Source organism: Suillus subalutaceus (assembly GCF_016647625.1).
Source record: "Suillus subalutaceus strain FC151 chromosome Unknown DFJ58scaffold_109, whole genome shotgun sequence".
Taxonomy (NCBI): domain Eukaryota; kingdom Fungi; phylum Basidiomycota; class Agaricomycetes; order Boletales; family Suillaceae; genus Suillus; species Suillus subalutaceus.
In genome coordinates this window covers 58,690-80,162 of record NW_024540358.1, presented here as the reverse complement: position 1 = coordinate 80,162, position 21,473 = coordinate 58,690, and the positions used below count along the sequence as shown (strand labels likewise).

Genomic DNA, 21,473 nt, shown 5'->3' with positions numbered 1-21,473 from the left:
AAACAGCCCCACACTTCCACCGCTTCTTATATTTAACGGTGAGCTCGAATTCTCCTTTCCACAATTTCCATTTTCTAGTACTCTGAGATCCTTCCAAACTTTGCCATGGTGAGTCGATTCTATATAAATCGTCTTCCCACTAAACCTCAATGGTCACTCTTAGTTTAAACCGCGATGGACGACACGAGGGGCATGGACTCGGAGAACGTCTGCATGATCGCCGCGAACAATTCGGGGAGCGTCTGAATGACCGCCGCGAAGCGCTCGAGGAGCGTCGATTTGGACATGGACGTCACAGAGAACATTCAGAAGAACGTCGACATGAACGTTTCGATGACCATCGCCGCGACCCAGATCAGCCTCAGTACCCGTCCCCGCCTGGAGGGCTCAGCAGGGCGGACTTCGTCTCTGATGAAGAATTCAATAGGATGATGCATGGAGGTGGGGAATTCGGAAGACCGCGCATGGGAGGTGATCATATCGGCCCTGAGGACTTTGGAGAATGGGATCGACAGAGGTAAGTTTATCTGATCTCTGTGGTGATTGCATCATGATGTGAGCTGATGATGGATGATTCCACTAGACCACCTCAGAACGCTGGCTACCAAGCATCATACATGCAGCAGTCCGAACCGTCGGGCCTGCGATTTCCTGGAGCACCTCTGCCACCCATTCCCCACGAACAGCGCACAGCTGGTTATGAGAGCGGCGCATATGCTCAGCCTTCTCACAATCAGTATTCTGTCCCAGAATCGCTGGAGCCACGTCATGGAAGCAACGTATACGTACCCCCTGCTGATGCCCCTGGGGCACCAATCAGTCATGCACCAGCGGGAGGTTATGCTCCACCTCCTGGGCCGCCTCCTCCAGATAGATCTTCATATGGATACGACGCTTCTCAAGGAGGATCGGGCCGAGGTGCTGCGAGTGATTATTACAATGGGCCTTCACCAGGTATGATTAGACTATCAAGCATCGCTTCTCTTTAATTAATGACGAAGTAGGTCAATCAGCACAGTCATACTCGCACACCCCAGATGACGCAGCCGCTTATGGCGATTCCCCTAACCCACCTCGCTACCAGTCAAACCCCTCGGGCGGGTTCGACGAAGAGAATTACAAGTCTCATTTCTCTGCTCACGCTCAGGCGTATGGGTAGGTTCTTCCTAATGAATGCCCTATCGAATTGAATGTCATTTCTTGTAGTTCCGGCCATGATGACAAGCCGATGGCGAATGATGCTATAGGCGCAGCTGCCGCTGTCGAGGCGCTGAAGATCGCAGCTGCAAATAACCAGTCGGGTGATAGGCCGCAACAGGGAGGCAGACCACAGGGTGGATTCCATTCCGACGCGGACGCTCCACATGCGAGACCATCTGCCGGCCTTTCTTCTGGTGCGCAGCATTCATCAGACATGGGTGGGAGACCGAGTGGTGGGAAGCCTCAGGGGCGGCCGCAGAATGCAGAGACTGAGCCTGACGACGAGGATAAGGAACCGGCTGCTAAATCACAGGCCCATGCGGGAGGTGGTGGCATGCAGGACAAGATCGTAGGTTTCTTCCCCATCTTTGTAGTCGATATGCTCAATCCTGCAGATCGCCCTGGCGATGGCCCAGGCAGGCAAGCTTTTCGACAAGAAGGGCGGGGGGGACAGCCAAGGAAAGTCGCAAGGTGAGTTTTTCCGCCTGATATATCATCACTTGCGCTAATGACGTGCTACCCATAGCTATGCAATCAGCTGCGGCGACTGCGATGCGCTTGATGGGAGAGTACAAGTCGACGGGTAAAGTAAACATGGAGCCAGGGGAGATGCAGAAGCTTATGGCGCTGGCAATGTCGCTATTCTGAGGTGAAAGGTAACATTGATGCGGCACAGAATTTGTAATTGATCTTGCAGTCATGTATTCACAATTCGAAGTCATTTGGTACGGTCTCTACGCGGTTTCCAAACCTATCTGATTATGCACGACGAGCTTCATGTTTTACATAGTCGTTGGTCTCTTGCTTGTTGGAATGCTCGTCTGATCACCATGATTGCGAGCACGATTTCGTTGTTTTGGAGTGTATGTGCTGAAGACGGAAGCCTGAATAACTGGTCATTGCGCTATTTTGAGACAGCCAAGAGAATTGTGTGGGCATAACTGATGCGGCTGGCAATAGGGGCACGCGTTAATGTCAGCGTCCCGCTACGTTCCACAGGAGTCCTTGGGTCTTGTCCTTTCACTTCATCTCACTCTCACCGTGCCAAGCACTATGGCGCCCCTATCTACGTTCCCACTTCCTCTCCGACCAAGTGGGCCGCCCGCTGGATATGATTGGGAAGAACGCGATATGGAGTGGCCATTATCGGCGACTACTGCATTCAACACCGGGATAGACAGGCGGGACACGTTCCTTGGTCAGCGTCGATGTGTCGTCTGTGGGGAGCGCGGTGCTCCAGTCCAGCGTTGTCACATTTCGAGGGATTCAGATCCGCAACTTGTTTTCCATCGACCTAAGTAAGGCTTCTGTTAATAGACTTATGATCAACAATCAGAGTATCGCACACGCCAGTGCCAAAGCTGGAACAATCTGGCTCGAGCAAGACACCAATCGCAACTTAACCAGTTGGAAGGTAACATCCTCTTGTGTATCTTGATATCTGAACGTTCTTCATGGTCTGTTGAAATAGTCAGTAGATTCTTATGTGGAGAACTTCCAACAACTGTATGGACGTGCTCAGGCTATTCTCAGCACAGACGGAATCATCGATATCATGATTCCATCGTTACGTTGGCACTCCTCCGAGCTGTCTGTGGCCTTGCGGATTGCTCACAACCTATGAACTTACCATTTGCTTGATGCGTGAATATTTTGTGCACATGAAGCAGAAAATGGTCTGGCATGCGGGGGTAATATGGTTGCCACTGGTTGCGCAGACTCTTTGCTTGTTCAAGGTCTTCTAAGGCGCAGTCAGAGTGAATGGTCCCACAAAGGAGGAGCTTGGGTTTTGAATGACAAAAAGTTCGACAACTCCACTTCTGGTGGGTCGGGTCGAGGTGGCAAGCTTGAGAGACACTCAAAGTTGCTTTGTAGGTTTACTTTTCCTTGTCAAGAGAACATCAAATTCCGCGAACACTGTGTTGTTCCTGCAATCATCTGACCCTAGTGTACTCGACCATGCGCTACGAGTATTCCCCATCCGCACAGGAGTCTTGGCGCCCGGCTAATTGGTAGTTGATGGGAGGGTAGATAGGATCGGGGCAGGTGGTGCAGAGGGAGCCAGGTAAGTTCTGGTTCATATATAGGACTTTTGACTGAGACATGCTTCAAGTTGCGGTGTTTGGGGATCAGCTAGTAGCCATTACACCGATGTCGAACATTATTGCTCGAAAGATTTCGGACGTCGAACTCGATGTGTGATGTGGCAACAAGATCAGCTTATCTGCGGCACCTGGCACGATCATGATGTTGCTGAGCCATAATTAGATCATGTTCAGTAGTAATCTTACTGCATCAAAAATATATATTTGCGTTCAGTGTTCGGATGCGTTCGAATCAAGACAGACCAAGCAGCGTCAAACAGAGAACGGAACCAAGGGTTCGGTTCACCAGGGTCCGCGAACATTGAATTGAACTTTTGCATGACTATGGTACATGGTACATAAAATTTGAAAATGGCTGGAACTGTTCTTAAACTGAACCTACTTTCTAGAAAAACCCAGTATAACATACCAAACTCAGATTTCATATGAAACTGGTCTGATTCAAACAAAGAGAGTGAGACTGAAGTGATAGAACCCCCTACAGCCTAGGCTACAGCAGAGGAAGGAGCAGAAGACTTATTTTCATGGCAGATGGACAAGTCACCAAAGACCGGACAAGCCTAAGAAAATGAATGAACCAGCACTTGGTTCAAATAGGCAGGTGCCCGCTTATTTAGTACACAGCCAGCAAATGATTTCAGATAGGCGGGCACCCACTTATTTAGTCAGGTACACACAGCCAGCAGATGGCTTCAGATAGGCGGGCGCCCGCTTATTTAGTCAGGTACACACAGCCAGCAGATGGCTTCAGATGGCTTCAGATAGGTGGGCGCCTGCTTATTCAGTCAGGTACACACAACCATCAAATGGTTTCAGATAGGTGGGCGCCCATTATTTAGTCAGGTACACACAACCACCAAATGGTTTCAGATAGACCATGGCTATGCATGTAAGGCCTCATTAAATACAGATTACTAAGCAGGCTGACTAATTTATTTGTGCATGTTTGCATCTCAGCTTATATACATGATTCAACAGAGTGGCTGTATCAAACAGTATCTCTTTCTGCAATCTGTACCTTCTAAATTAAGGGCAAACACAAACAACACCAAATAACCACTATGTGAGCATTTGGATCTAACCAAGAGAAAACAAGAGCCTGAGCTCTTATTTTCACTCTTTACAGGCTAACACCAAGCAGAGTGTGAGAAAATTGCATCTATTTAGAGACAAGCTTTTGAGCTCTCATTCACCACAACAGATCTCATTTAGGTCCACCACCAGACCATCTGGAAGATTCAAGGCTGCTGCACTGGTCATGGTAAGTATAAGTGTAGACTGCATCAGTGTCAAATAAGCAGGTGCCCGCTTAACTGAAACCATTTCTCCCCACAGACCAAGAAAAGTGTGAAGCAGGTCTATGCCACCAAACAGAGGAAGGACAAGGTGGGCAGCAATCCTGAATGGTCTCTGTCTGCCTTTATTCAGGTATGTTAAAGATCAAAGAATCAAAGATTAAGGAAGTGACTCAGTCAGCTGTTCAAACAACCATAGAGAAGATCAATGACAGGTTACTGAAAGCATCCCTAGGCTACACAATGACAGATGTCATGTCAGAGAACAACTTTGGAAAGGGCCCAAAGATGATTGCTCAGACCATCAATATCAGAGGCATCAATGATTCCTTCCTCAAGGAATTTGGCTTGCAGGTCCAATGCCAGGGCCTTCATAACAAGGACATGCACAATGCCATCACCATAGGCATCAACAAGAAGTATGTAAAGCTGAGCTCTCTGGAGCCTATGAAGCCCAGGCACTACACAGATGTCATAAAGTAGTCCTCTGAGGTCCAGAAGGATAAAAAAGCAGTCATGCTGCTGTATAACGGAAATCATTGCAGGACCTACATGCAAACCCTGAGCAGCATTGCTGCTACATACTGACAGTATCTTTGTGCCAAGATGGAGCTGGGGCAACCTCAGACTGAGGAAATGAATGCATCTTTGAAGAAAGCAGAGGAAGTGGCTTTGAAGGAGGTGCAAATACATGGCAAGTTGCTGGTGCATTTCATCAATCAAGGCAAGTGAAAATAAGTGGGCGCCCACTTATTCTTTCAGATGAGGGACTGCATTTCAGAGAGGATTGGAAAACCTGGCAGCTGTGCCCTGATAGAGCATACTTTGGCAAGCAACTCTCCTCTCATCAACATGTCTGACAATGAAGATGATCAGTTAGCTCAGATCCTCACCATCCTCCAGCACACCCCCAAGAGCAAACATGACAAATACATAAAGGAGCTGCTCAAGAGAGAGGGCATAACATCAAGCCATTAACATCATGTAGAGTTCCATGTCCCCAATATGATGGGGATTCTGAATGCCTTTGATGTCAACCTCTCTCTCTTTAGCAGCTCCTTGATATATTTGTCATGTTTGTCCTTTGGTGTGTACAGGAGGATGGTCAGAATTTGTGCCAGCTGGTCATCCTCATTGTCAGGCCTGTTGATGAGTGAAGAGTTGCTAGCTAATGTGTGCTCCAGCAGGGCACAGCTGCCTGATTTTGCAATTCTCTCTGAAATGCAGTCCCTGGTCAGAAAGAATAAGCGGGCGCCCGCTTATTTTCACTTGCCTTGATCAACAAAATGCACCAGCCACTTGCTATGTGTTTGCACCTCCATTAAAGCTGCTTCCTCTGCTTTCCTCAAGGATGCTTTCATTGCCTCAGTCTGAGGTTTATCCAGCTCCATCTTGGCACAAAGATATTGCTGGTATGAAGCAGCAACACTGCACAGGGTTCACATGTAAGTCCTGCAATGATTGCCATTATACAGGAGCATGTCCGCTGATTTGTTCTTCTGGACTATGGAGGACCACTCTACAACATTTGTATAGTTCCTGGGCTTCATGGGCTCCAGAGAGCTCAGCTTGACATATCTAGGATTGATGCCAATGATGATGGCATTATGGATGTCCCTGTTGTGAAGGCCCTGGTATTGGACCTGCAAGCCAAATTCCTTGAGGAAGGACTCATTGATGCCTCTGATGTTGATTGTCTGAGCAATCATCTTTGGGCCCTTCCCAAAGTTGTTCTTGGACATGACATCCATCATTGCATAGCCAAGGGACACTTTCAGTAGTCTGTTGTTGATCTTTTCTATAGTGGTCTGAACAGCCGACTGAGTTACTTCCTTGATCTTTGGTTCTTTGATCTTCAAAATACCTGAATAAAGGCAGACAGAGACCATTCAGGATTGCTGCCCACTTTGTCCTTCTTCTGTTTAGTGGCATGGACCTGCTTTCTACTTTTCTTGGTCAGTGGGGAGAGAGACAGTTTCAGATAAGCGGGCGCCCGCTTGTTTGGGACAAAAGTTTTACCTTCACAGCTGGTTTGGCTTAACCTTTTCTTCCTAGTTGCTCACAATATCATCCTATTCTATGTGGGCTGCCATCTTTACATGTGGGTGGGACTTCCACTTGCCCCTTGTCCTGGCCCAGGTGCTGGCACTGTCAGTCTGGGATTTATAGATTAGCAGACACCTGTGTAAGGATACCATATCCACTACACACCAACCAATGCTTCAGATAAAGGCACAAGCCATCCTTGTGTTTCATTGATGCAAAGAGCTTCACTCTTTGCATTTGAGACATGTGGATACATCCTTTCTTATCTTTCTACATCATCCTACCCTTGTACTCAAACTTAATGCCTTGTTTTCTTGTATTATTTCACATAGTAGTTACATCATGCAGATCACAAGTCTTCTCAATAAATAATATTGTCATCTTTGTCTTCGATGTTCCCTTTCATCCTTTCACACAATCTTTTGAGCCACTTGTAAATGTATGCAGGATGTCATATACTCTTGCAGCGCTATCAGAATTCACTGCTTTGATCCAACATATTCAGTCTTAAACATAGCACACGATGATACTCTCGAATCTCGATAAAGTGTTGATATCAAAGACTTGTACATAGCTATATAGTGAAAACAATGGAGAGGACCACATGAGTGAGGATTCGGGGGGACCATATATCTTTTCGGAGGATTGCAAGCTGGGCATCGTGATGACGAGGCCGCAGTTATACGAGAGCGCCGCTCATCGAAACGATCCTTTGAGTTGCAGTCAGTCAATAACAAAGTTTGATCTAGAACACAAAACATACCAGTTGATGCGCTGTTCATCAGCCGAACTTTTGAGCTTTGCAAAAGTCGAAAAGCCCAAGTCCCAACTCGCTAAGGGATTGAAGTATTCTCAGACTCTAGATCATACTTGACAGTGAGTACACGATTGCGACGACGTGACATGTGTAAAAGACTATTTTTGCAGCGAATCAGTGCCTCCTCGCATAGTTCATTATTCCTGACAGTAGGAAGGCACGCAAGGAAACGGAGGTAATACTTGCATGAAGTTCGGGCATAAATTGAGCAACATGAGTGTCCGTTCTTTACCTCGAGAGCGAGTTCACCGATGAGGATAAGCGTTGGACTAGCTGGTCGAACAGAGGCACGTCGAGTGTACGGGCGAGCGGGTTTGCGTCGTAGAGGTGTGCCGTGAACGTAACTCTTCAGTTAATTCGAGTGGGAACTTCGTCGATGATAATCTGGAAATAATTAATAAGTATTGAGGAATAGGATTGATGGAGCAGTAAATCACTCGACCGTCACTGTATGCAGACAACGGGTCATATTAGGAGAACATATGTTCGGAATTCATAAGCACCGTCGCATCATGGTCCCTGGCAAGAAGTAGGCACACTCCCGTAATTTCCACATCGCTTGAAGGTATGGCGAGCACACAAATGAGTAACCAAGTTGCTATATTCCAGTTGATATCAAGCAACAATGAATTCCAAAGATCGAAGTAAAAAATGAACAGGTCCATCGTTGCATATCACAACAATCGTCTCAGTAAATGCAAAATAAAAACCTATCGCTATCATGAATGTCAGTGTACAGAGGTAGGTATATTAGTATATGCAAGGCTAAATGATAGTCAATGGCACACTGGATTCATGAGAGGAAGATCATTGCGAAAAGGGTACCGGTGACACCGGCAAGGGTGGAAACGGCGAGAGCACCTGCACCGCTGCTCTGGGTTGCAGCAGCACCGCCAGCTGTGTTCGTGCCAGTCGAAGAGGCTTTAGCGGTACCTGTAGCGCCGCTAGATGAAGCGGAGACGCCGGTAGGGGTGACAGTGGCGAGGCCCGTGTAGAGGGCAGCACTGGCGTAAGTCACGCAGTTAGATGAGGCGGGAGTGAAAGCTGTGTAGGGTGGGTCGACGACACCAGAAGCTGGCTGAGAGTAGGTCATGGTGACGCCGCCGGTACCGACGTAAAGACCAGCAGGGATCTTGAGGTCAGAGTCGCAAACCTCGAAGGTACCGTTCTGAGCATTGTTGGGCATGTTGTAACTGCAGCCCATGCGGTCATAGATGTTTTGGCAGTAAGCGGACTGGTTTGCAGCGCTAGAAGCAGGATCGCATATTGTGATACAGAAGGCATCACCACCCATGAAGCTGCGGTGCATGAGAAGGAGAACGGGAATTGACTTGAGTTCAATGACTTACTTTGTCCAGTCGATAACCTGCTGGTAGGAGTCGTTGTTGCCACCGTTGCTTGGGAACGCGTTAGAGTACATCAAACCTCCAAGAGGATTCCCACGCTGGATAAAAAGTCAATTCGACACTAAGCGAAAAGGGTAGGAGACTAACAAGGTCAGCACCGTGGGGGTCGAGTTCTCCTCCGTAGTCTTGAGCATTCATGTTAATCTGAGTCTGGTCGATGAAACCAGCGATTTGAATGTAGTCGGATGTGATGAGATACTGCACACCCTGGAGGGCACCATTGGGAATGAGACGAGTGCCGTGGCCAGGCTTTGTGCACCATGCAACCTCCTCCGCCTCAGTATCACCGATAGTAGAGTTGGGAATGGGGGGTGCCCACAAGCAAAAATCTGAAAACATTATGAACATTATAAACGAACCACACGTGCGGAGTTGTTAACAAGAGACGCACCATCAATGTGATTGACCATTGAGGTTTGGCAATAGGAATTCTGGTTCTCTGTGGTGGAGTTACAGATGTTGTAACCGACCTGAGGACCACGGATAGCATTGGTGACATAGTCGACTTGATAGGGCTTAAAATTTGATGCTACATGAACACGGTGCACAACGAAAGAGTGAACTGCAGCTTACAATTCCTGACGGGTAGGCATAAGTCTTGTCGACAAGTGGTGTTGGGTCAGCTGGGTCAGGTTGAGCAAGGGCGAATTTCGAAGTTGCAGCGATGGCTAAAAGCACGGAAAGAGTGGAACGAGACATGTCTCAAAGTTTAGTGGTGAAAGGAAACAAAGAACGCTCTGGTTTTTGATGGGTGAGGAAGCGAGGAAAAAAAAATGAGGCAAATTACAATCGGACCAAAGGCTCAAATAGGTTTATAAAAATAATTTCAGACACCGGAAATAGAACGGCGACTGTTATATTTATATCACAATCACCATGACATGTTGCAGCATGTTGCTAAAATCCACGCTTGTCAGAGGTATATGTGGTAAATGTTCGACTGCGCTTGCCACATACGTAGTCCTGCATTGTCTTCATCAGGATCAAGTTGAAGGACCGTGAACCCTCACGCGTTATGATCCCTATACGGTTGCCAATGTGTCGCCTATCACTCAGCTATGGCATGGTAGAGCAATGAAAGAGTATTTCTTGAACAATGAAAATCAGCGAGTTACTCCAGTGTTGCATCATACTCGTCGTCATTGTACCAGTCACACCATGTGCGTCATTCTTACCAGTACTCCTTTCCTCTTACGAGCCCCTATAAAAAGTGGGTCTTTATACCGCTCCACTCCCCCTCACCATCATGTCAACTTCACGACAACACACCATGGACAAATTCTCTTCTGTTATTGCTGCTCTCGACGCAGGCAAGCTCCCCACCCAGAAGCAGGTGGATACCACAATCGACTGGATACTTCCAGAATATCGTCACAAGCGTCGAATCTCCTGATACGGCAAAGCTCAGCGATACAGGCAAAGTCCTTGCGCGCAGCATAGAAGACCTCCTCATTGCGTACAAGAAACTTGGGGACAACAAAAATCGTGAGCCTATCTCAACGTCCCTCAAAGTTAAAATCTAATCGCGATACAGATGACAATCTCTTGCAAGAAGTCCTCTGGCACCTCTCTGAGGGAGATTTCGCAGACACGCGTGTAGAGGCAATCGATACAGATGAGGCTTCCGCCGATCTCCAATCTATCCGCTCCGCCATCCACACTCTTATACACATCCTTTGGACCAACGTCAGCGGTGAAGGAAACGTCCTCCTGAACGACTTTGCGTCATTTACACGTCTTGCGATGGCTGACCTCGCAGGGGCCATTGAAACCGGAGCTGCTTTTACCAAGGAAAGTCTACGCCAACTCGATACGCAGGTGCAGCAGGGTGAGCGGGATAACCTGGGGCGGAAGCGAAAGACCCCGGAAGAAATTGAACAGGAGCGCGAGGAAGATACGAAGGTCAAATTCGAGAAGACGATGGATACTACGAAAGAGACCGGATCCAAGGCTATAGGCGTCGGGCAGGAGGTGAAAGCATCCGCTGAAGAAATGGTTGAGCGCACGAGTATTCGCCTGCAGGAGACTTATTATAATGTTCGTTTTTTTTCTTTTGTCAGACCTTGCGGTGCTGACAATGTTTTACGCAGATCTGTGATCGCGCGCAGAAGGACGAGAACTATCACCACGCCCTCTCCACACTTTTCAACACTGTGTCGAAGTGGATTAACAAATCTCTTGATACTGCTACTGACATCAACCAGTCTACTTCGCTTGAGTCCTTCATTGACGATCCATCTAAAGAGAAGCATGTCCTCAAAGCTCTTCGTGGCATCAGCATTCTCGTCGAGCGCGCCGCTGGTGGCAAGTCCTTGGATGACGTCTTCGCCAAGGCCCGCCTGTGCGCCGTACACGTCAGGAATGACGAAGACCTAAAGAAGTGGTTCAACGATTTCTTCGCTCACGTCCGGAAGAGCCTCGACGAGCCTGGCTATGCACGATCAGAAGATGCTTATCACATGCACCAACGGCTAAGCGAGCGCTGGAAGTATCTTCTTGACCAAGATTCAGATGCGAGGCGCAAGTGGAAAGAGGATGTGCGAGCTCTCAGGGATGAATTTCGTGATTTCCAGCAGGCGATTGCAAGGGATGCAGACTTGCAGCGCGTGCGGAAGGCTCATGCTACGTTTGGTAAAGACTTGGCCCAGAGCGTCGTCACGGGTGGACAGATTGGCATGCAGTTTGCCTTCGATCAAGCCTCGTGGTTCTGGCAGGACGTGTTCAACGTCTATGCGTCACGCCTCTTGCACGTTATCAAGAACATTCCGATTCCAAGGTGAGTTCCTGAGTCAACCGCGCATTTTCAGCATCCGCTGACGAGCCTGATAGAACCGAGTATGTTGATAGGGAGATCGAATTTGTGCTCGAGAATCTAGACATCTCGTCGTTAAACTTACTTCCTGGGCACGTCTATATCCGCAATATCACTGACGTCGACATCACCGCTCCCGCCGGGTCGCAGTCAACCACCACTTCCATTGGCACACTCACGCACATCCGGATGCAAGCAGTCCAGCTCGCGCTCAAGGAGGTCTCATTCTTCTACAGGGATAAGGTTGCTACCATCGGGCCCAAGGACTTCACAGGTCTCATGGAGTTCGGTCTCCCGCAAAAGGGCATCGACATCGATCTCAAGTTCCGCTTGATCCCAAACACGCCCCAAGGTCTTATGGAGCGCGAGAGTCTCGGACGGTTCTTCAAGATCGAGCGCGTCGAGGTGAATGTGGCGGAAGATATCGACATGCAAGTTAAGCAGTCCAACCACCCCATCCTTGCGTCCGTCTTCCGGCCTGTCATCATGCTTTATTTCCGCGAGGCGATTTCACGCACCCTGGAGGAGCAGATCCGGGGATTGTTCGACACTGCCGATGCTCTGGCATTTGATATTGGGCGGCGCTCAGAGGTGTTCAGGGATGCTGGACTTGGAACTACGTCGTCTGTCGTTGCTGCAATGTGGAGCGAGATAGGGAAGCTCCGGCGGATGGAGGGTGGCTTGCTGTCTGGTTGGAGAGCAACTGGAACAGGAATTGTCAAGGATGATTTGGGCGGCAATGCAAAGATTGCGATGGGCGCGGAACCACAGATTCTTCCAGGAGAGAAGAGAGGTCCTTTGGGAACTCACGCAGAGCCGCTTGCAGAAAGGATCTCGGGTGCGGACGTTGGAGGTGCCCTGGAAGGCGCGACGACTGCCGTTGAACGTGTAGAACAGGCCGGAAAGGAAGGCCTAAAGCAGGTGCAGAGTTTCAAGCAAAGCGTTGAGCACAAGAAGAGGGAGGAAGAGAAGCGGAGGGGATGGCAGAGCCCAGCATTCGATATTTAATCATTCAATGGTTGTATGCTCCTTATTTTTCTCGGTCTTTATCACGATGTTTATAAGCACATGAATAAACGGACAGGTGTACAAGACGCTGGGATGATCGACTATTCTCGCTTCCTCTTGAGGTTACTACGAGCGTTTGTAACCTGTACAGCACACAACGGTCCCTTCTCGAGTGTCTTGTGTTCTGTAGTATCGAACTCGATCCCTAGATCTTCGAGGAGCATCTCGGCCTCTTGGGGTGGGAGTGAATCTGTCGCAAGCTGCCAAAAACTACCCTGATAGTTAGCATCAAGTCTGCATGCATTGGATGCGTTGATGTTCTAGAAGGGTCAGTGGGTGGGCAAAGAACTGACGTCATGAAGACTTTTCTTCGGCGAATCCATTCCGCTCGCCATCTTGCCCAGTCGGCATCGATCTTGACGAGTTCCTCAGCAGAAATGAGCGGTGCACCAGAGCGAAGCGGGACGAGTCTGTCGGTGAGTTGCATTATCTTTGTTGGGACAAAAATATGTCATATTGGTTCACTCAAAGCAGGTGAGAGTTGTGTACTTACCCCCTTTTTCGTGCTCGCAATCTGCGCCTCGAGTTCTTCGTCCGTTGGACAATTTTTGAGTTTTGACAGTTCTTTCGCGATTGAGATTAGATAAGGGTGTTTCATTTATGGCTTACCTGCTGTTATAGCCTTCACCTCTACCGCAAGTACGTTGTTACTGTCCTCGACCGTCTTGCACTCGACCTCAAGTTCTGTAAGTTTGTCAGCAGGAACCGCGTCGATGCTGGCCTGATTGGCGACGAAGAAGCTCGTTTTCCCTCGATTTGTCGTAAGGGCAAGAAGTTCTGTTGCTTGTGAAGCTATACGCACCATATGTTTTCTGTACGATCTCCCCCTTTTCCGCTAGAGCGACGAGGATCTTCTGCGTTGCAGCCTTCGGCACTGCGCCTTTCAGGTTGGCAGAAACATCTACAGCACCAAATGGACGGTTCATCTGTTGCATGTCATGTCAGTATAGTAGCGCATATATGCGCCTTTTTCTGGGTCACTCTTTTCAGATATTGCAATATTGCATCTTCGGCTAATGCGAAATGAGAAAGGCATGAAAGAGTAGCAATTAGGCCTCAGACCTCACCTTCTTGACCTTTGAGGACCTTTACATCTGAGTTTTTCGCTTTGCTTGCCATTGTCAGTGTGAAAGCGATGATGGGCCAGTGGACGCGCCGAGATATTTGTACGCGCTTTGGAATCACGTGTGACGGAAGTCGAATCTTGTGATTGTCCGTTTCCGTTTCGGCTTTGCTTCGGGTGATACTAATAGTCATCCTCCGCTCCCTACATGAGTGTGTCGTCCAGTACATAGCGACAGCTGGGGTATTCATGAGTTCTACTGTCTCTCACCAGCGAGACAAACGTTCATTCGACTATGCTATTCGATCTGGAATTGCTGGTGGCTTGGCAGGATGCATCGTATGCTTCGTTTTTCTTATGCTTTCTGCGGTTAATTGACCCCCGCATCTATAGGCAAAAACAGCAGTGGCCCCACTTGACAGAGTCAAGATTCTCTTCCAAGCCTCAAACCCTGATTTCCAAAAGTATGCTGGTATGTATACGTAGCGTATCTCCGCATCTACCTCCAGACTGACTTCACACCCCCAAAGGAACCTGGACTGGAGCGTATCGAGCCGGACTCGCAATATACAGAGATGGAGGTGCCAGAGGATTACTTCAAGGCCACTCTGCGACTCTTCTGCGCATATTTCCGTACGCAGCCATAAAGTTTATGGTCTATGACCAATGGAGAGCGGCACGTCCCCCATGCCAAAGTGCCTGTGTACACACTTACTTACTGTGCAATTCAGGTTTTGATGCCGAATAGGGATAAAGAAACGAATTTTAGACGGTTTACTGCTGGCGCTCTTGCAGGTGAGCCGGGCCCTCACTCATGTCCTTTCATTCAATCGTATTCGCCGCAGGTATGACCTCCGTTACTTTCACCTATCCCCTCGAGTTGGTCCGCGTACGCATGGCGTTTTATAGTCAACCGTCTAGTCATTCTGCCGGCCAAACGCGTCCGTCCTTCCTCCGAGCAATGCGCGTCATATATAACGAAGGCTCCACGCCTTCCCCTGCAACGGGGACCACAACGACGCAAATCTTTGAGCGCTTTCCCGTTCTTAAATTTTACCGTGGCTTCACCGTGACCATGGTGGGCATGATTCCCTATGCCGGCACGGCATTTCTCACTTGGGATTTCTTGCGGGCGCATTTCTTCCCAGTCATAGATGACAACTCCAAGCGACCTCACCCCTTGGCAAATCTCGCCTTCGGTGCTGTTTCTGGTGCAATTTCGCAAACTGTGTCATATCCCTTTGAGGTCGTTCGTCGGCGAATGCAAGTCGGAGGTTTGACTAGACCAGATAGGTGGCTGCGGTGGGGAGAGACTGTGCGTGCTGTGTACGCAAGTGGGGGGTGGAGAGGTTTCTACGTCGGATTAGGTATAGGTTACTTAAAGATCATACCCATGACTGCCATCAGTTTTGCCGTTTGGCAAGGAGGCAAAGGTCTGTTGGGTGCTTAGCTCTACGTCAGGCTATTCATCCGTCAAAAAATCACATTTTTCCGTGCAAACATTGAAGAGCTGTTGTCCCCCTGGCCAAAAAACGCAAACTTTGTGTAAGCACGCTTGCTTACCAGTTCCCACAATCTACTTGGATATTGTCACGCGCTACTGAAAGGTATCACTGTCTTTTGGCGTAACAGCTAAGTAGACGACAGTATAGGCTTAGTTACACTATGGTACTGACATCGAACGAATAACACGCAAATCAAACTACATGAGGACGAAAGCAAGGCTACACATACGTAGGTAAAAATACACTGAGCTCATGAAGACTCGGGGTGAACAACAGCACCTCGTCCCCTTCCTCGGTAACCTCTTCCTCTCCCGCGATCAAGATGCGGTACAAACCCCCGTCCTCGGGAACCACCTCTGGGATGTAGATAAGGGTGATGAACCACACCGCCTCTGCTTGGTGCACCATTGTCATGAGAAGGAGGTTGGTTGCTAGCGTTCATGGCAAATTGCGATGTCGATCCAGAAGCTTCGCCTCCCGAGGTGCCTTCTGTTGGTGCAGGATGACCGTTTGTTGTGTGTCCACCACGCCCATTTGGTGGTCCTGCGTGACCGTTGAAAGGAGAACCTCCACGGGCACGAGGGACAAGCCCTCCACGAGCACGAGCGACAGGCCCTCCACGACCCCGGTTCGGATTGGACATAATTGCTACAGGTGGTTGGTGTTGGCTGGGCGGAAGTCAGTACTGTATACAACCTGTGAGCACAAGAACTTCACCTCTGTGCAGCAGAACGGAATCCAGTAACAGCTTGATGCCCAGGAGCGGGCTGGATGGCTGGATACGCGCCAAATCGAGGTTTGAAAGGAACATTTGGGCGAGAACGATAAGTTGAGCCAGGGGAGGTAGAAGCGATGAATTGCGGGTTGCTTAAGTTTAGGCATGAATTGAATTCCACAGTCGAACCTCGATACTGAGAACATCTACAAATCGCAAGTTTAAGTGTATCAGGCCAGAAAAAGCCTTCCCACTTACCTGTCCCCAAGCGTCGTACCAGACATAAATGGCACATCCCACACGACATCCATCGACTTTGTGTTCAACCCAACGACGACACCCTTCGCAGACAACGGCACTCCGCCTGAATCTTGAACCATAGTAACCCTGTCTCCCAAGGCAAAGTGCTGGTTCTGGAGTCGATAAATAGCGTGTGATGGTTTCAGAACTGCGTGGCGAGGGATGTTCTTCACAATGGCTTTCTTGATTGTCGCTTTGGACCTGTTCTTATTGATGTCATCGGCAACCTGTTCGATTTCTTTGACGGTACTCTAAAGGCAACTTTGAGTGAAACATGACTCGGGATAGACGACGATTCTGATATACCTTCGCTAGGTTGTCCGAGAAGAGGGAAACTGGCTCAAGATCTCGGACCCCCTTCGATTTGAGCCACGACTTTACTTCTTTGACCCTGGTATCAGCGTCAGAGTCAAAGACGTCCGTAGCGCGGGCCATATCTATCATCCTGGAGATGAGATCAAGGAATTGTTAGGCTAGTCCAACAGCTTACCGTCGCCCCCTTGGTCCAGAATGGCGAAAATTTCTGGGAATTTAACCTGCAAAGGACTGAGTTCAAATTCAGGTGCGATTTGGATAGGACCTACTTTATATTCATAAATGAGGTCAATTGCCTTCTCGCTAAATTCCCAATAGCGACCAGCCTTCCGCGAGTAGTCAATAACCTTTAAGCTCTTGGCCTCAAACTTGATGCTTAGTCCGAGATTGTTCTTTTGATGATCGGAGGTGAGAACCATGAAGCTCGATGTGATCTTGGAGAGCGCTCTGGGTGACATTCCGATTCCGGAAGCTGCTTTGAACGATGGCGAATAATGCTGGGAAACACGACTGTCAACAATAGTCATGAACTTCTTATTGTCCGTTTTATCCGAAGGGAAGAACTACGAGGTCATTTAGAAAGATAAACCGTGGTAGGGCATTGTGACATACTGCCAAGACAACAGACAAAGCGCTGTCGGTAGTTGAAGACACCTGGGCAGCCACACCATATGCGTGTTCGCCCAGGAAGAAAATATTCGTTCCATCAGGAAATTCCTCCGATAGAGGTGGCGCATCCTTCTCGAGGAACCTGGGATCTTCAGATGCAACTTCTGAGATGACCATCTGGACGGCTTGTTCAAGTTCTTTTTCGGGTCCTTCGTAGTCCTTGACCAATGCGCCTGATTCCAAGCGTTTTAAACCTGCATGAATGAATGTATAAGAACGAATGTCCGTAAAGTACCGGCACGCACCTTTTAGCGGACGGACGTGCACCAGGACATCGACGTCACCAGTAATCACTGCACATCTCTTTGAATATACCGACTCGATCCGCTCAGCTTTGCCCTTCCAATGACTCAAGCCCTGCTGGAAATGCGGATTGGAAACAACCTTTGCCGGGGGTACCAGGCACAACTACCAACTTCTCGTATTTGAACATCGAATCGGATACGGCAGTCACTAGTCCCTCTTGCAAGAAGGGCCAACCGATGAAAGTGCGCTTGCCAACCATTTCCTTGGCGATATCCTCTACCTTCCGGTTTTCGTGAGGATTTTCTACGTGAACTACCATTGACTTGTTGCGGCTTTCGGAACCGTGTACATTGACACCGTGAATTCCTAGTTGTGCTGTGTGGGGTAATGTATCCAGCGAGGGGAATCCAGCGAGGGCTTTTGCACCGAGGCATACACCTTCGCATAGTCCAGGCACGAGATGGAGTCCGTCAAGGGTTGGTAGGTCGAAGGGTTCCATCTTGCATGTGCAACGATATATGGGAGGGAAGAAGTCTGGCAACGATGAAGGATAGACTGTGGACTCTTCAGGATTGAAGAGAAATTTGGTACTGGTTCCGAAGCCATTGCGGCGGCGTTCGTCTGGAGTTAACCTATGTTCTCGGGCTGCACACATGGAACGATGATGAACTACAGCCGAAAAGTAGAACTTGCCACTCACATTTCATTGCTCGTAACAGCCGTTGCTCATCAATGAAGGGAATCTTAACGATCGCTTCCCATTCTTGCTTCTTCCCATTTAGGTCTTGCTCGAATTCGAGGGGGTAGAAGTCCAATATCGGTGAATTTGGGTCGTACATCAGATCCTACGGGTGATTAGTCTAATGCATGACATGGGCCACTGAGCGTACTTGATATGCTATCGGAACATGATCCATGCTTGCGGACGGGAGGACGCCCATCAGTTGTTCGAAAGGACGGAAAGGTTTACCCAACTCGAATACGAACGACATGTCGCCAAGACCGCGCAAATCTTGAAGAAATGTGAACAAAGCGTAATGAGGACAGGGAATGCAAAAAGTACCAGATATCCGTGGCGCGTAATGGTAATTGTAAAACCAGCCCCAGGAGGCGATCCCACTGTAATAGTAGTGCATAACCCATTGTAGGCCCTCTGTGTAGCGGTATATCAAGTCGTGCATCTCTTCGGGGCGGTCATAGGAGATCCCAAGTTTCTCCTGCCAAACAAACGGTTGGTCTAGCGAATGGTATACGAGGCGGGAACGCACCCTGTAATATCCTCTCTTCCACTCCGCCATTTTGTCATTGATGGATTGTTCATGCCGAGCGTCAAAACCCCCACCTTCTTCATCATCCTCGACAGGGGCCTTATCGAATTTCTTCAACACTCGATCCACTGCAGCCCTACCTTCTTCATCTTCATCGTCCACGTCTTCCCACTCGCCCTCACTATTCCCGTCTCCGTTAGCTGGCTCAGGATCAGTTTCTGCTAAGGGTTCGTCCAAAACCCCGGGGAGTCGCCATGTGACAAGATTCTGGTCCTCCTCATCGTACTCATCCCAAGAAACAGACAGATGCAACTCCTCCGCTAGGGTGCTGATGAACTTCCGTTCCCGGGCAGGAAACGTATTAGGCATTGTCAGTGCTGCAGTTCGGTGCTGTGACGATTTCCTGCGATTTTGCAAGACAAACTGCTGTACTTGATCGAAAATGTCTCGTTGAGGGCGCGTAAGAACTAACATGGATTAATTGTTGGTTGTCGACAGGAAGAGTGAGGAAATGTACCAAGCTTAGCACGCTTGCGTGCAAGTTCCATTTCTTGGACATGTTTGCTCCGCTTTCCCTTGAACCAATTCGAGTCCGCGTATTCTTTCTCGAAAATCTCTCGCTCCCATATAGTCATTTCGTCCAGGACGACCTGCAGTCGCTTGGTATTAATGACCCCGCCCTCGTTTATGTAACCATCTGAAACAGTGAGCCAATGTGCGAACGAATGAAGTTCAGGACTTACCCAGCGACGGCAAAACTTTCTTGTACACATCAAACAGGCGTTCCAGTCCGTTCTCGTGGATGTGTAAATCTGGAAGATTAGGTAGAAAATCATTTCCGACGAAGACGGCCAGGAGAATGAAGTCATCGATGACTCGCTCTAGACTGTAATCAAATGCGAGAATGTCTGCTATATCACGAAACTCAAGGTCCAGGTATTCACGCATTAGCGAGAGATGTAGAAGGTAGAAGTTGAGGTTCTCCAGACTTGCGCCAGCGTTCAGTTAATCTGCCTAGCACAAAAACTACGAAATACCTGATGTTACCCTTCTTCTTCGCGGCAGGTCCGAACTTTACTTCCTCTCGCAAGAGACAGAAGTGTGGATCATGACTCAGAAGGCCAAGCATGATGAGATCGGCATCAAGACCATACAAACAATGCCGCACGTTCGGGTTATAATCAGGTTGGGCTCTCGATAGTCGAATGTATTCCATGATCTTGTGTTCACCTTCACCCGGTACTTCATGACCGGATAATACAACTTGCACGCCACGCCAATTAGCATCTTCGGTAATCTTCTTGTTGACAAAGTATCGTAGCTGCGCGGATAGCCTGACCATGAAAGGAGTACCTAAGACGGAATAAATGATGTGATGTCATATAAAACGACACAGAACGCACCTGGTGTAATACAATTACTATCAAATGCTTTTTCGTCTGGTAGTTTTTCTCCTTTCGACTCAGCCTTCTCTCTGATTTCCTTCGCTTCCTTGGCAGTGCGAAACCGTCGACTTCGTTGCTGATTCATCTTTGCCCGCGGAGCCACGCCGTCTACTGCCATAAAGAAAAGTTTCTTTGGCTTTATCTTACCAAATAACAGGTCCACGTATGCAAATATTGCGGTGAATATTTGCTCTTCGGACACCCTAAAGTGCGCATCTTCATCATTTGGATGCGAGCCTAAAATGAAAGTTGAACACGCCAGTCTACGCTGCATCTCAAATAATTAATCACAGTTGTGAATGATTCCATTGAAGTCGAGATATAGATTATCTATTTGAAGGCTTCAGCGCGAGAACACAGAGTCGGTACGATAGCTCACCAAATTCTGGAATCTTATTCTCCTCGATCAACTGGGAGGTAAGTGGGTACCGTTCACTGCCGATAAATCAGCTTCTATGGTCAAATAACAGACTCCTGGCTCACGAAATATAACGGAAAAACTGCAGCACGACATTTAGCTCCCCTACGTATGATCTCACAAATAAAGGAAGCGCGAACCTTGGGGATTCCTATAAATCGGAAAAGTGTGAGCATGCTTATAGAAATCTTAGCAAATAGACATACCCATAGCAAAGAAGGGAAGTGTACACTGGATACTGAGAATAAGTTGGAGGATCGTTGAGATGAGGAAGCTTCTTACATAAGCACCGCTAGTACGTATACTTTTGTTGAACTTTATCATCGTATCAAACTTACCACTGACCGTGTGTCACGGCTGACATGTACTAGCCTATCATAGTACCACGTACGTGCGACACTTGTCGAGGGCTCAGAGCGCTCAAATCTCCCGTTTTTCACTCAGCCACGCAGGGTCAATTGCGATCATTAATGACGCTCCTTGAAGGTTTCTTGCGACGCTTCTCGTCAGACCGTCTGAGTCGGTCAATCCGGATCTCCTAGTCACTGAGTACTTCTAGGGCCTTCAATAGCGCCCGGACAAGTTATCCACCAGTGCCAACCTCCATTCTCTCCTTTCTAAGAGACATAGGTGCTGCGGTCACACAGTGATTAATCCCAGTCCTCTTACAAACCCAGACACTTCAGCCAGAGCGACTTCGACAGCCTCAGCATAGCTGTCGTAGCCTCCATAGATTCAATTCTGGGGCTTGCAGCGTGCAAATGAATCTAGCACCAGCAG

At 48.5% G+C, this 21,473-nt stretch overlaps 9 protein-coding genes across 9 annotated transcripts; 5 read left to right on the top strand and 4 right to left on the bottom strand.

The window, feature by feature from the left end:
* The first annotated feature begins 260 nt into the window (after nt 1-260).
* Nucleotides 261-1,912, top strand: DFJ58DRAFT_39145 (uncharacterized protein). Its single transcript, XM_041380161.1, has 7 exons — nt 261-517; nt 584-954; nt 1,005-1,155; nt 1,207-1,357; nt 1,469-1,549; nt 1,596-1,671; nt 1,727-1,912. The coding sequence occupies exons 1-7, from the start codon at nt 429-431 to the stop codon at nt 1,846-1,848; spliced, it is 1,041 nt and encodes a 346-aa protein (XP_041240301.1). The 5' UTR covers nt 261-428; the 3' UTR covers nt 1,849-1,912.
* A 274-nt stretch (nt 1,913-2,186) lies between these two features.
* DFJ58DRAFT_39134 (uncharacterized protein) lies at nt 2,187-2,602 on the top strand. The gene has a single exon (XM_041380159.1). The coding sequence runs from the start codon at nt 2,254-2,256 to the stop codon at nt 2,500-2,502; it is 249 nt and encodes an 82-aa protein (XP_041240300.1). The 5' UTR covers nt 2,187-2,253; the 3' UTR covers nt 2,503-2,602.
* Nucleotides 2,603-4,182: 1,580 nt separating this feature from the next.
* Nucleotides 4,183-5,332, top strand: DFJ58DRAFT_844350 (uncharacterized protein; the record flags this gene model as incomplete). The annotated part of the gene is made up of 5 exons (XM_041393068.1): nt 4,183-4,194; nt 4,432-4,566; nt 4,641-4,691; nt 4,745-5,023; nt 5,192-5,332. 5 exons carry the CDS (start codon nt 4,183-4,185, stop codon nt 5,330-5,332), a joined length of 618 nt encoding a protein of 205 aa, XP_041240299.1.
* A 707-nt stretch (nt 5,333-6,039) lies between these two features.
* Nucleotides 6,040-6,489, bottom strand: DFJ58DRAFT_731647 (uncharacterized protein; the record flags this gene model as incomplete). The annotated part of the gene is made up of 1 exon (XM_041386071.1): nt 6,040-6,489. One exon carries the CDS (start codon nt 6,487-6,489, stop codon nt 6,040-6,042), a length of 450 nt encoding a protein of 149 aa, XP_041240298.1.
* A 1,557-nt stretch (nt 6,490-8,046) lies between these two features.
* Nucleotides 8,047-9,643, bottom strand: DFJ58DRAFT_804591 (uncharacterized protein). The gene is made up of 5 exons (XM_041391041.1): nt 9,443-9,643; nt 9,261-9,384; nt 8,957-9,198; nt 8,813-8,907; nt 8,047-8,761 (listed from the first exon to the last, which is right to left on the bottom strand). The coding sequence occupies exons 1-5, from the start codon at nt 9,566-9,568 to the stop codon at nt 8,257-8,259; spliced, it is 1,092 nt and encodes a 363-aa protein (XP_041240297.1). The 5' UTR covers nt 9,569-9,643; the 3' UTR covers nt 8,047-8,256.
* A 146-nt stretch (nt 9,644-9,789) lies between these two features.
* DFJ58DRAFT_804590 (uncharacterized protein) lies at nt 9,790-12,761 on the top strand. The gene is made up of 5 exons (XM_041391040.1): nt 9,790-10,202; nt 10,234-10,354; nt 10,404-10,906; nt 10,960-11,645; nt 11,699-12,761. The coding sequence occupies exons 1-5, from the start codon at nt 10,116-10,118 to the stop codon at nt 12,687-12,689; spliced, it is 2,388 nt and encodes a 795-aa protein (XP_041240296.1). The 5' UTR covers nt 9,790-10,115; the 3' UTR covers nt 12,690-12,761.
* Nucleotides 12,749-13,874, bottom strand: DFJ58DRAFT_706909 (TBPIP-domain-containing protein). The gene is made up of 7 exons (XM_041383745.1): nt 13,817-13,874; nt 13,731-13,762; nt 13,552-13,675; nt 13,359-13,499; nt 13,243-13,313; nt 13,043-13,179; nt 12,749-12,959 (listed from the first exon to the last, which is right to left on the bottom strand). Exons 1-7 carry the CDS (start codon nt 13,866-13,868, stop codon nt 12,791-12,793), a joined length of 726 nt encoding a protein of 241 aa, XP_041240295.1. The 5' UTR covers nt 13,869-13,874; the 3' UTR covers nt 12,749-12,790.
* An 87-nt stretch (nt 13,875-13,961) lies between these two features.
* DFJ58DRAFT_804585 (mitochondrial carrier domain-containing protein) lies at nt 13,962-15,312 on the top strand. The gene is made up of 5 exons (XM_041391039.1): nt 13,962-14,151; nt 14,206-14,284; nt 14,343-14,488; nt 14,544-14,607; nt 14,658-15,312. Exons 1-5 carry the CDS (start codon nt 14,062-14,064, stop codon nt 15,260-15,262), a joined length of 984 nt encoding a protein of 327 aa, XP_041240294.1. The 5' UTR covers nt 13,962-14,061; the 3' UTR covers nt 15,263-15,312.
* A 101-nt stretch (nt 15,313-15,413) lies between these two features.
* DFJ58DRAFT_804579 (exonuclease II) lies at nt 15,414-20,963 on the bottom strand. Its single transcript, XM_041391038.1, has 21 exons — nt 20,900-20,963; nt 20,759-20,798; nt 20,655-20,710; nt 20,567-20,605; nt 20,234-20,512; nt 19,868-20,183; nt 19,574-19,818; nt 19,348-19,527; nt 18,831-19,297; nt 18,626-18,779; nt 18,453-18,574; nt 18,263-18,407; nt 17,729-18,207; nt 17,562-17,700; nt 17,260-17,510; nt 16,917-17,210; nt 16,823-16,868; nt 16,639-16,769; nt 16,291-16,583; nt 16,035-16,238; nt 15,414-15,985 (listed from the first exon to the last, which is right to left on the bottom strand). The coding sequence occupies exons 1-21, from the start codon at nt 20,901-20,903 to the stop codon at nt 15,568-15,570; spliced, it is 4,302 nt and encodes a 1,433-aa protein (XP_041240293.1). The 5' UTR covers nt 20,904-20,963; the 3' UTR covers nt 15,414-15,567.
* Between the last annotated feature and the right edge of the window lie 510 nt (nt 20,964-21,473).